At 40.8% G+C, this 13,566-nt stretch overlaps 1 protein-coding gene across 6 annotated transcripts in view; it reads right to left on the bottom strand.

The window, feature by feature from the left end:
* arhgap24 (Rho GTPase activating protein 24) overlaps positions 1–13,566 on the bottom strand; it is an 81,445-nt gene that overhangs the window by 900 nt on the left and 66,979 nt on the right. For all 6 annotated transcript variants that reach the window (XM_058414732.1, XM_058414734.1, XM_058414733.1 and 3 more), the window contains 6 exons: positions 9,855–9,977; positions 4,964–5,171; positions 3,640–3,772; positions 1,440–1,513; positions 1,240–1,361; positions 77–1,109 (listed from right to left, as the gene is read on the bottom strand). In XM_058414732.1, the coding sequence (XP_058270715.1) occupies positions 77–1,109; positions 1,240–1,361; positions 1,440–1,513; positions 3,640–3,772; positions 4,964–5,171; positions 9,855–9,977 (1,693 nt within the window). The remainder of the gene's footprint in view (positions 1–76; positions 1,110–1,239; positions 1,362–1,439; positions 1,514–3,639; positions 3,773–4,963; positions 5,172–9,854; positions 9,978–13,566) is intronic.

Genomic DNA, 13,566 nt, shown 5'->3' with positions numbered 1-13,566 from the left:
TCTATTAAACTTGCTTGACAGTAATTCTAAGGAAGATTTACATTAACATTGAATACAAATAGCGTAATAGTCTCACCTCTTTACCCTGGCCTCGTACTCGCTCTTCTGTTTGAGCATCTCCTGCTTCAGACTGGCCACCAGACTGTGGAGGGCACTGTGTCCGCTTACAGGAAATGCCACCTCGCTGTTCTCACTGCTACTCGTCCCTCTGCTGCCTCGACCTCCACCATTAGTGTTTGCGTTAGCATTACAGTTCCTCCTTTCTCCCTCATCCAGCAAAGGGTCCTCGAAGGTAAAGTCCTGCTCGGGGCAAGTAGTAGTTGACGAGCGACATGACGCGGAGACGTCCGGCAGTGAGATCTCGCAGGATGATGTGGACCAGGTGGCGCTGTCCACGCTCTGCTTGTCCTCGCAGCTGTTACCCATGCACGGCTGACCCAGTTGGCATGGCATCTGCTGAACGTGAACATTGTCGTAGGTCGAGAGGCGGTTCTGTTGCTGCTCTGTGTCACGGCCTTTGACTTCACGTAATGTCACACCTCCAGGAGGAGACCAAAGTCCGTTTCGGCTATTGAGGGTCCCATTAACAATGTCCGTGCTGCACACGCCCATCCTCACTCCGCCATTCTGCACGCCCATCTTAGTACCTGGGGATTTGAGTGCTCCAGTGCGACGCATCTGTAGCGTACCGGTTCCCACCAGGGTCGGACTCTTTTCCTCGGCCGAGGACGACGACGAGGAGCTGAAGGAGCCGTTAGTGACGATTCCGCTGCCTTTGATGAAGGCGGGGTTCTTCTTTACGGTCAGAGGAGGGCTTCGGGTGACTTCAAAGCGCGGCATAGCAGGGTTGTTTCTTGGGCTGCCTGAACGAGGTGAGCTGTTATCCAGAGACACTCGTCCGGGAGAGTCAGGCGCCTCCCATGTGCACTGACGGATGGTGGTCGTGTTGTTATTCTCTTTGTTTTGCAGTTGTCCAGTGGTGGAGCGTTTCAGGGGATCGTTATTATTGTTGCACGACTCAAGAGCACCAGGACTGTCTTCGTCCGGGGGAAAAAGTGTGGAGTGATGACCGATGAGAGCGGCCATGAGCTGCTGCACCAGAACTGCACCTGCACACATACCCAAGACCAGGTCAAAGCAAATAAAAAGCAAAATTATTGACCCTAACAAGATGGATTTCAATCGTAGTCTACCACTTTTAGATTTTTCAGCATTCATTTTGTTTTGGCACCACTTTACCTTCCATTATCGCCACCGGATCCTCCACTTTGGGCCTCAGAATGTTCGGACCGAAGACTGTAGCCAGGTTCTGCACGGTCATCTTGTTCACTCCTGAGTACGACTGTACTTCATCTAAAAACCTGAATGAAAAATCAGTTTTAATTCAAAGATAGAGGGAAAAATGTGAAATTATTTGAACTATACATAACTCTAGATACCTGCATATGTATTGTAGTAGATTATAGTTGACTAGAGGTAGACTTTCCACTTGTCTCCTTAATTCCTTCAGTCCCTAAAAAAGAAATAGATAAAGAGGTTAGATTTCAATGAATGCAAAATTGAAGATTCTGCACTTTGGGGAGTACAAATGGCTATACCCTAAGATAATCTTGTAGAAAAAATCCATATGTTTTTGTTTCCTTGTATCAGGAATGTAATATTAAAAATATTACATTCCTGAAAAATGTAAAAAACTGATTTCTATACAATACAATAGTACAAACAATAACTCCTCAGAGCTCATGTTCATTTTAGCCTTGTTCATTTAAACTGGCAACTTAAATTAAATTATTGAATTAATTAATTTAATTAAAAGTTACCATTCATGGCTACACGGCACAAAACATAAGAGATCATTCTCCAGAATTTGGGTGTTTCATTATTATTATTATTAAACATCAATAAAGTCTGTTTTTCCCTTCTGTTAGTGATGTGCCGTTCACAAATGAGTCAACTCATTGAATCAACTCTTTTATTTGAGACACTGAAGATTTGATTCACCTATATGAACCTTTTTGTTGTTGTTCACAAACAACAGCAATAAACTTGTGATTACAGTGTAATTTAATTATAATAATTTGAACATGTGAGCTGTTTATTAATATGAATCCTGGAGCATGTTTTTGACTCACAACTCTGTGTATGGAATCATCTACTCCACTGTTACTTAGTAGGAAGACAGGATAAGATTTTAGCCATAGTTACGCAAAGAAGAACATTGACCAGTCAAAATATTGCAAAATTGGTACAGCTTAAAAAAAATGGCAAGGAGTTGTTCGGGAGCTGAAAGAGTCGACTCCTACGGGTGAACTGATCTGACTCAATCACTTTATACACAGTTTGTGAGCAAAATATGCTGTAAAATGACTTTATTGGTCTTTATTTGTCTCTTTATCGTAGTTGCAGGAAATTTGTTCATAAATTATTGGTCATTGGCCACTGCACAGTAAATATTCAATACTGGACTTTTCATTAGAATTAGCCTGTGAATCATTTATCAAGCGAATGTGAGACGAAATACAGAAATCGATAATCCCACTGTAATGGTGTCTTGTATGTCGGACTGAAGTGCAGAGTTTATCGAGGTAGATGTATTTTTTTTTTTCTCCACAATAACGCCATTTTTTAACTTTCTTCTAAACCTCCTGAAACCCTGAAGGGCACGTCTGAGAAAATCTGAGGTAAAAGTAGTAAAAGAAAAAGTAAGCGTTCCTTTACGGACTGGGGCTAGAACTCAAACTGAATCCAGTTCACTTTGATTACACTTGAGCTCTGTAGCAGTGTGGAGCCTCGGGCAGGCCGAGCGAAGGATCACAGCGGGAGAGGGAAAGGTGAAGCTGAAAGTCGCTGCGAAAGCATTTCCACTTTCCAGAGTCTAAGCCTCGGAGCGAGAGCGGGATAGAGGGATAAGAAACGGAGAAATGAAGACTGCAGGGCGAAGGTAATATGCTGAGTCACGTGTTATCGCGAGGGAGGAGAGAGAGAGAGAGAGAGAGAGAGCGAGAGGGGGGACAGAAGGGATGTCATGGTGTCATGGACATATACAGGAGATGTTTAATATACATAGATATCTATTAGTAAAACTACAGATTCGTTTACACAGTAATATGCCTTAATGTTAGCTAGCTGGATCACCATACAAGCTAGCTAACTGTTGCCCAGTGTGTTAAAAGATGCTTGGGGAAAACACTCAAATGATCCCACTGTTTCCACAGAAACATCAACACAATGTCTGATATATGAATTAAAAAGAATTTTTCCTAATTAGCATGCTCAGGTTCATATTAGCTTGACATATTAGCAAAGCAAGCTAAGAGAACTTTGTTAAATATAGTCAAAACTAGCTACTATCTTCTTTGTTTAAGATTCAAACCTATTTCTGGATTTTTTTTAGCACAGAAATGGATAGAAATAGGGTAGTACTTGTATATTTACTGTAATCTATTGACTATTTTTTATCTTTTTTGATTAGAAATACTAGTGATCTTTGCTACTTGCTTCCCAGCTTTATTTTACTTCCTAACGTCAATCAAACCTCACTGAGAAAATGTCACTCGTCTCTGTTGTGATGGATCTCCTGTCACTTTGTGGCTTGCTAACGTGAACCCAGGCCTCTACAGCTTGACGTCTGACACTCACTGCTTCCTGGTCCTTGCTGAACAGCTTGGTGCAGGCCAGGAACTCGTCGTACTTGCTGAAGGGGATCACCGGCTCAGGAAGTTCCCTCAGGTAGAGCTTGAGCAGGGATGCTACTGTGTGCACGTCTGTATTACTGCAACAAATAATAACAAGGAATAATCAAAAGAAATATTAAAAGAAAAAGACAGAGGAATTAAGAAAAGGTGATGAAGTGAGCATATGGTGCATTTCTCAGAGGCGTGAAACGACTCGGATTCTCTTCACAGAGTCTAAATATGAACTGTTAAATATGCAGCGTGTCTCTTTTTTCTGACACTAAAAAAAAAAGACGGAGAATCTGCTGACAGGAAATGAAATCTCGACCTCGTTAGCGTTACCATATTGCATCCTGGGCTAAACATCTTTCACTTTTATTAATTGAAAACAGTGATAAGTGGAAAATTTTGCATTATTACAGTCCATGTGTTTAAAGGACACCATGCAAAATAGACAGAAATCTCACAGAACATTTCTGCACATTATCGTACCGCTAATCCATCAAATGCTAAAGGTCTCTGCGAAACACAAAAACGTATTAGTCCACTGAAAAAAAACATCTGAATTCTGCCGACGTCTTGCAGAAAAGCATCGACAGACTCCTGAGTGAATTGTGTCAGACGTGAAAGTGGCTGAACCGCACAAGATGTTGACACTCTGCAGACTTCAGCATGAAGAATTCTAAAATTAGCCTCTCGCACGCTGTTTCTGATCCAGTCATGTATACCGGAATGAAGTAGAACCGTGACAGCTTCTGCAAACTCTGAGAGAAATCTTCTGCTCTTCAGAACTTAGTACTCTGTTTCTATTGAAGTTTGAGTTTTAGACATGTTTACAATCCTCTTGCACTCTAAAGTTACTTTAGTATATTTTTATATACAATTTTTAACTGTAAAATATTTATGCACCAAACATGCACTTTTAACAACCAAAGACTAAGACAAGTGCTAACAGTTTATGATAGCTAGAAGTGAAGCTAGTTTGGATTCAAATTTCTGCTAAAATGTTTGATTCAGAATAAAATACAAGAAGAAGACAAAGCAGCCTTTATTTGTAACGCTGATTTCTTCACATATCCAAGCTTGTTAGAAATTTGGGATCAAAGACAAGGTCAGGACCCCTGGAGCAGGAAGGGTTAAGGGCCTTGCTCAGGGGCAGAATGATGGTTCAGATACTCGAACCCCCAACCTTCTGATCAGTAGCTTGCAGCATTACCTGTTGAGCAACCAATGCCCTACCTTCATGAGCTACAGAGGGGTTTTAGGTTGGAAGTTTTCTCATATCTCACCCGTCGAAGGCAGGTTTCTCTCCACAGTCGAAGGCATCCTGCAGCTCTTTGACGAGGTTGGCCTGCCCAGGGAGACGGAACAGACCTTCCTCCTGCAGTCCCCAGCGTCGGATAAAATCCACACACTGCTCCACCAGCATGGGGGCCAGCTTATTCCCATACCGCCGCTCGTACCGCACCGTTTCCTCCAGCTTTTGACCGAAAATTCCTGAAACAGAAGGAGTAGAACATGTGGGTTGATGAAATTAAAATGTTCCCGGATAAATTGTGTTATTATTATTAGCTGGAGGTAGCTGGAGCTGGAAGTGTGTAACTCCGAAACCTCAACATTAATCCATATACACTGATCAGCCATAACACTCTGAGCAGTGACCGGTGAAGTGAACCCTATCTCCTCATCATGGCACCTGTTAGTGGGTGGGATATATTAGGCAGCAAGTCAACATTTTGTCCTCAAAGTTGATGTTAGAAGCAGGAAAAATGGACAAGGATTTGAGTGAATTTGATGAAGGGTCAAATTGTGATGGCTAGACCACTGGATCAGAGCATCTCTAAAACTGAGTGTTCCCGATCTGCAGTGGTCAGTATCTATCAAAAGTGTCCTTTAAGCCCTGTAAGTCCTTTAAGTCCTGTAAGCATCCTTAAAGGATTTGATGCTAACACTGTGGTGCCAGATACCACAGCACACCTTCAGGGATCTAGTGGAGTCCATGCCTCAAAGAGTCAGGGCTGTTTTGGCAGCAAAGGGAGGACCAACACAATATTAGGCAGGTGGTCATAATGTTATGGCTGATCTGTGTATAATAACACTTTATATATATAATAACACTTCAATATCTGGCTAACCAACAAGCCAGATGTAAAATTGTGCCACAGACAAAAATAAAACAAACAACAAAATACCCCAGAAAATGTCATGTTAGTCGACTGGGTTTCCTCTAGATGAGGACACTAAACTTTACATTTTCCTTTTGTTTATCACAATAAAATAGAATCAAAATGCTTGAACAAATGAATCCAAGCCACTGGGAAAAAACTCAAGGGCTCAATCATTAGAGAAATGAATTTCTCTCTCTGGAGAAAAAGATGGAGGTTATTAAGAGATTCTGAGATCTGGATATTTGCTTCAGAACACTATGAAGTCCAGATTGCAGAGTTTTGTGTATTTTCTTGCCTTGTTGAAAGACACGAATCAGACATTAATAGAAATTCATGACTCCAATACACCAGATGTGACCCACAGGCCAAATCTGGCAGCGAGCAACATTTTAAAAGGATTGTTATATAATTCTATAATTTACTGCAATTTGATTTCAGACTGAAAAACGAGTGAAAGAGGACAGACACAGTAAGAGGGAGAGAGAGAGAGACGGGCAGCTGGTCAGAGCCTATTTAAAATGTGTGTTTATTTGTCTGCTGTTTATTGACGGCAAACTGGACGCTGATGGAAAGCCATTACAAATACACACAACACAGAGGATATTTTCGAGAAGTGTAGCAGATAGCCAGGGGCTAGAGTCCATTCTGTCATGACTTTAATTTCATTTTATCTAAACATGCTTTTAGGAGCTTTAATAAATGTTTCAATGTGCAGGCTATTGTGGACAAAACTGAATTATGATAAATGAATATGCAGTACAGGAAGTAATAGAGGTCAGGGTCTGCACAGATTACTTTGGCATCTGTGGAGCAATTTATCAGGAAAATAGAATAACGATTGCAGATGAAAAAAACAGCAGAACCTCGGTATATGAATTTAATTTGTTCTGGAGGCGAAGTTCTTAAGGCGAAAATTTGTATTGCGAAACAAATTGTCCCATAAGAAATAATGTAAATGCAGATTATCCGTTCCAGCCGCCCAAAAATTTGACCAGTATGACCAATACGAAGCGTATGTAAACTGTATGGCTGCTTACAAAGAACTGACCCAAGCCAAGCATTCCATGTCAAGGGTCCTCACAGGAAGTTGTGCCACCAAGCTTGGGCTAAAAATAGAACAGACCACCCACGCCACCAATCTGTCAACAAAAAAACGCCCGAACAATCACCTAGCTTTTGAGCGCATGCCGAAGGTAACGTCAGTATCGTGGGTTGACTCTTTCCAAACAGCTTTCACTGACTGAAAAACAAACTTGTACAAAATTCGTTAACATGCTTCGGTTGGCTTCACTCGGCTTTCCACTGATGCTAACAAGTTTTGAACGGCTCCTGGACGTACACGCGGCTCGGTTCGTTCGTATTTTTTTGGTAAAAAATTTCGTAAGGTAGAGCATTCAAATGCAGAGGTTTCGCTGTATAAAACCTTTGGGACGTGGCTGAAAATTGTACAAAGTCACTGCATTACTTCATAAAGCTGCTTTTTTATTGAATACCAAAAGGACGCGACTTAACCGAGATGAGCAGAGATGGTGTCATTGCTAATGAACCGAACCATAACTTTGGGTTTTCGAGCTCCAGGGACGAGTCGTCCAGGTGTGAGATAGGTAAAGGTGAAGACCTGAAGTTTTCCATAGACCAGGTGTGAGACCTTCCTGAATTCTCCTTACTGACGCTGATAAACACTCAAACTACGAGTTTGATTTGTTAGCTTGTTGAGTGAAACATTAAATCTTATGCCCTCTAGTGGAAGAGAGTGTGAAGGAAGAGGAGGTGTGAAGAGGGACAGGAAGAGACATCAGAAGAGGGACAGGAAGCTAAGCTATAATCAAATATTCAAATATATAAATCAGAAAACACAGAATCAATCAAAAATCAAGAATAAGAGTTCTACGCAGGAAAAGATGACCAAATAAGGAACGTGGAACACGAAAAGGGTCAGAGATACACAGTACACAGTATGGAAACTAAAGTGGGTCAGAATCAAACCATACTTTTTTCTCATCTTTTCGTCACATTATCAAGTATCGACTATTGTTCCAACACTGCTAGCTGTGTGATGGCTAGTTTCTTTGGCTAACAGGATTTTCACTCTTCGGGGGGACTCGTGAAGATCAAACATCTTTTCAAAATTAATTAGCAAGACTCAAAATCCTCATTTAATTATTGTTTCTTTCACTCGACTTTACATGTGATGTCATTCAGACAATCGTTTATTCTGCAACACACACTAACACACATCACATACACACAATAATAACACACATACACACACACATACACGAACAACACACACACAAGAGCCTGACTGTCCAAATCTCTGCTAGTCTTTGATTATCTTCATCTCCCACATTGCTGGAAGTCGCCCTTCCTCTTCATAAAGATCAGAGTTCTGTATTTCAAAAGCGTTTTTCCGACGCGTCCTCTCGGTGATTAGCCTGTTCGGCTGTGGAATATGCTAACAAATCTGCTTAAAGGAAAAAGAAAAAGGAAAAAAAGAAGAGGGATTAAATAAGTAGCTTCCTGTTGCATCGCCTCCCTCCCGGCACGGCCTTTTGTCTCAGCCGCTCAGCCGGATAAAACCTCGAGATTCCCACTTAGAGAAGCTCATGTGCCTGACATACGGCACAGATTAGGAAGCTTTCGGAAAGATTGGGACTTTCCGGTCTCAGGACTCAGACTCTCTCGGATCGTATGTTTTGGAGAGTGTTAAAGAAAACGCAGAGAAGAGGCAAACACAGGCGTTTAAATGTGACCCGAGTTTCTAATGTTTGACCTTCTGAGTTCATGCAGGAAAATTAGCGTCAAAAATAAAACTGACGTTTCCTGACGTGTAGGAGTCGATCTGTGAGGACAGGCAATACCCAGCATTCCTGGAAGAGTCAAAAGGCAGGGAAGAAGTTTTTCCCAGCTTGTACTAGGAGGATTTAAAGTGCTGTGTAAAGCCCTTGAGCGTGTTCAGAACTCTGTTCCTTCTCTCTGCATTTAGGTTTACTTGAAAGTTGTTCAAGGCCTCAGGCTAGCGCTTAGCCGAGTGCCCTCTCTGACTTTCACTTCTATTTGTTTCCATAAGCCTGAATGGCAGGCAATTAATGACTACACACCCACACACACACTCACACACACACACACACAAACACAAAGGTACTGCCAATAGTTTGAAGATGTCCAAGCCATTTTGGACACATCCATTTACACACAGGCGTCTATTGTCCTGCTGCTAGACTCGGTTTTATTCTTATCCAGGAAGAAATCAAATAAAAGCAGACATGTGGCACGCGCACACACACACACACACACACACACACCTGGATCCTTGGCTTCTCTTTAAGCTAGAACATAATAGCAATGAAATGAAACAAAAACATATCACAACGAGTCAGAGCTGCTGTTCTAGGAAATGAGTCAACACCTGATGACCAATCAGATTCAATACTGTAAGTTAAAATTAGAAAACACACACACACACACACACACACACACAAACTTATTAACCTGAACACGATATGTTCTTTAAAGGAAATCAATACAAGGCCTTGTAGCAATCTCTCTCTCTCTCTCTCTCTCACACACACACACACACATACACACACACACACACACACACACATACACACACACACACACTACACACAGTTCACGCTGAGGCTAAATTAAACCCGAGCCCCGATGTGTGTGAAAGCAGGGGTTTGATTACAGCTCTGTATTTCTTGCAGTTTCTCACACTTTTATTTCATGTGGATTTCTTTTGTGTAATGATAATAATAATAAAAAAACTTTATCTTGGGAGAAACTTCCAGAAGATAAAGAAGTTATGTCGCTAATGAGTTTTTTTTAAAACAGAACATAATTACTAGAGCTTTCTAAAGAGAGGAAAAAACGAGAGAAAATTATCAAATTATTCCATCGCAATTTTTAGCATAAACAAATCAAGCAGTTTCCAGGTCGCTGATTAAAAAAACAAAAACAAACCAAAACCAAAACCGGTCATATTTCTGGAGTCGTATCTGCTCACCTCCTCCGAACGGGGCCCAAATGACCCTGCGGATGGTTTTAACCCAGTCCTCCATGTCATTCTGCGTGCTGGCCATGAGCAGGTACGTCTCATGATTGGACGTCATCCGCTCCCTGTCGCCCCCTGCAGAGAGAGAACAGGAAAACAAGCTGAAAACTCTCGAACTCTCAGAGCAGCTTTACAGACATATAAAGAAACATAGACAAGTTATTATTTATCTCTAACATTCATCCCTAATGAGAAGCCTGAGGTGACGATGGTGAGGAAAAACTCCCTGAGACGATCAGCTCTGACTCCTGTCTCTTCCTCAGTGACACTGTCTCTAAACCATACAAGCATGGCCGGTCTCTTGTAACACTGGACAGTAAATAATCTAAATGTAAACAATGTCCTAATGTTCTACTGCCCCATCATGAAAGGAAAAGATGCATAGATCCGTCTCTGGCCTGAAAGCAGCGTGGTCGATAAAGAGAAACATCTAGAGCGTAATAATCCAGTCGATATCAGAGACGCCAATCATTACTGATTAGAGGCAAGCAGGGCGTGAACAGGATATTCAGCTCCATCACAGTTTCTCTCTGCTCTTCCCTTAACTTCTCAACTCTTTTCTTTCAGAAACTATAAAACTTGAATTTTCTTCCTGTTTTTCGTGTCCATGTTGATGATTGAGCGTCTTGGACAAGTTTCACTCCACAGTGGAGGTTAATATGAAGCTCATATGAAAGTAGACACTCAGAAATTTGTAGTGTTTTAGAAGTATTTCTGGGGATTTTTGGCCTACTATAGGTGATATATATGTTCATAGAAAAGATTAAAAAAAAAATCCTCACAAATGTTTGTATCTTTAAAGTAAATGATGATATCAAACTCCACAAATAGGAAAAGGAAGACCGAACCAGCGCTTCATCACAGACGAACAAAACCAAAAGAGCAAAAACACAGAGGCGACGTGGCCAAAGCTCCGACTCATCAGTGACCAATCAGGCTTCAGTAATTACAGGTGGAGGCTAATAAGCGCCTTTCGGTCCTGAGACTCTCGGAGGGTGTTATTAGGCTCGGACTCACGTGTGTAATTTACATTCTCAGGTTGGAGAGGGACAGGAAGTGACTCTGTCTACACCTGATCAACTCAGAGGGGTGTGTCCTATGCAGGATTAGGGGCCAACACACACACACACGTTAAGGAGGTTCGTTCAGATCGTTTTCCTTCTTATCCTCGTTTTATCTAAATGTTTTCTGTAGAAAGGATTGACGTCATGTTTAACACTTTTCAGCTAATTCAGTCCGTGATCGTTAACGCGTTATTAATTATCATGGTAAGATTTTTTATGACCTTTATAAGGAAGCTGCCTCAGTTTTACAGAAGCTGATAAGAATTCCAGAAAGATCTGAATAATGTGCTTTGAAGAGCAGGAGTCAGATGTTAATATGACATTTAGGTTCTCGAGCACAACATTAACATATCAAACAGTCCAGAGAACAGAATCAGAATATTCCCACTCCGGAGATTTCCTCCCTGACCTTTAACTCGTCAGGGTTTTGATTTATTACACGCCACAACGGTGCTACAATTAAACAGTACGGTACTTTATACAGGAAGGGAGATAAGTTTTCTTTTTTTCCTGTAATTAAAATGTGAAATTATTGCGTAGCGATTACGAGACTGATCACGTTGTTTACCAACAATCCGTCTCACAGATGACAAAATATCACATCTTGATACTTGAAGTTATTTTCACAAAACGCAAAAGGATAAAAACAGAGATTATAACAATAAAAAATAAAAATAAATAAATAAATAAATAAATAAATAAATAAATAAATAAATAAATAGTAATGGGACAATAATAACAATAATAAATAATATTAATAATAATAATAAAATATATAATTTTATAATTTCACACATTACTACAAGTCAGTGTGTAATTATTAAAAACAACACAATCCCTAAAATCTGAGAAAAACTCTATATAAAACTCTAACCACATTTATTTAATTCATCAATATTACAGTCACATCATCCACCTCTTTTTATTTATATTTATTTATGAATTGTTGAAACATAATGTTGTTTCCTTTTAAAGGAGAAAAAGCTGCAGAGATGTTTTTCTCCCCGATGAATCGTCACAAATAGACAAATCTGTCTGAAGGTTTAGTTGGAGGTCGAAATCACCAGACGTCTAGACGCCATGTGAATCAAAGACAGAATGAAAAATGGCAGAGCCGCACAGGAGAATGACGTTCCTGGTGGATTCCCAGTGACCCAAGATGCGGCAGATCATTATTGAATTATTTATGGATGTATTTGAGGCATACAGTAATACGCTCTTCACCTAGCTGCTAGTCAAAGGATGGGGTTTTTTCCCCAGTTCTGAAATCAGAATGAACTTACAAGGGCACGAGAACAAAACTGCGGACTTCCTGCGTACATGACTACCTAGCTAAGATACCACATGTGGCTAATGCTAGCGATAAGCAACAAACTTTAGTGTTTATGCCAAATGAGCAAATTTTCAATTGAATTGCCCAGCCTTATTTATTTAAATCAGATTTAAAGCATTGTTAAAGCTAAGCTAATAATATTTGCTAAAGAGCTCAGCCTTTAGGAAGCTATCTAGCAATTTTGCAATAAATTACTCGGGAGAACATACACGATCAGCCATAACATTATGACCACTGACCGGTGAAGTGAATAAAACTGAGTATCTCCTCATCGTGGCACCTGTTAGTGGGTGGGATATATTAGGCAGCAAGTCAACATTTTGTCCTCAAAGATGATGTTAGAAGCAGGATCTAGGTGCAGAAAGATCTAGATGGCTAGATCTCCAAAACTGCAGCTCTTGTAAGGTGTTCCTGGTCTGCAGTGGTAGAACGTTAGCTGCCTACCAGCAACTTCAGAGATGTCAACATTGCTAACAAGTAATTCCTAGCAGCCGGCGAGAAAAGAACTAATTTTGTCAGAAAGACTTCAGTGTACATTTTTATTGCTGAACAAAAAGGCTGAAAAACAGAACGTTTGTCTATATAGTAAAAGCAAGGAGGTTCAGAAGGATGTTAGCTAGTTGCTAGCTAGAGCACCAAAAGCTAGAACCGACATCTATATCAAAGACAGTGAATATTGATAGGATAAACATGATATTACATTTTTTGAAATTTTTATTGGTGAGACACCAAACAACGCAGCTTTAATATTTAGGATCAACAACCTGGCCACATTTTTCTTCCTCCTTCTTCTTCTTCTTCTTCTTCTTCTTCTTATTATTATTATTATTATATGACACTGTTGAACATACAGGATCAGAAAGGACACATGAATCCTGGAAAAATCCTCCAGTAACATTCATGACCCTGTTTGATCCCCCCACCCACAATCCCCCCCCAATCCTCTCCATACTTCTTCTCTCCAACGCTAAAGCCCTGACTGCTCTGCTTTTGTGATCTCGCTAATCCAGCTTCAGAGACGCCACTCCAGCACACTGCCCTGAAGCACCTACTGCCTCGGCTCTTACGGCCCCGCCCGTTTCCAACACATCGATCTGCTCCGGCTCTCATAAAGACACGAGCCTCGGGTTTTTACTCGTTAACCCTTTAGGAGACAAAATGAAACTCTGGATCCGGGAGTCATGTTTCTTTTCATAAGCAGCCATTAGGAGGAACCTGTGATGCTCTGGGGATTTATATAAACATCCTTCACATTCCTACTGACCGA

The sequence above is a fragment of the Hemibagrus wyckioides genome, linkage group LG18, assembly GCF_019097595.1.
Source record: "Hemibagrus wyckioides isolate EC202008001 linkage group LG18, SWU_Hwy_1.0, whole genome shotgun sequence".
In the NCBI taxonomy this organism is placed as follows: Eukaryota; Metazoa; Chordata; class Actinopteri; order Siluriformes; family Bagridae; genus Hemibagrus; species Hemibagrus wyckioides.
Note: the sequence above shows the minus strand (reverse complement) of the source record. Positions and strands in the feature narration are given on the sequence as shown.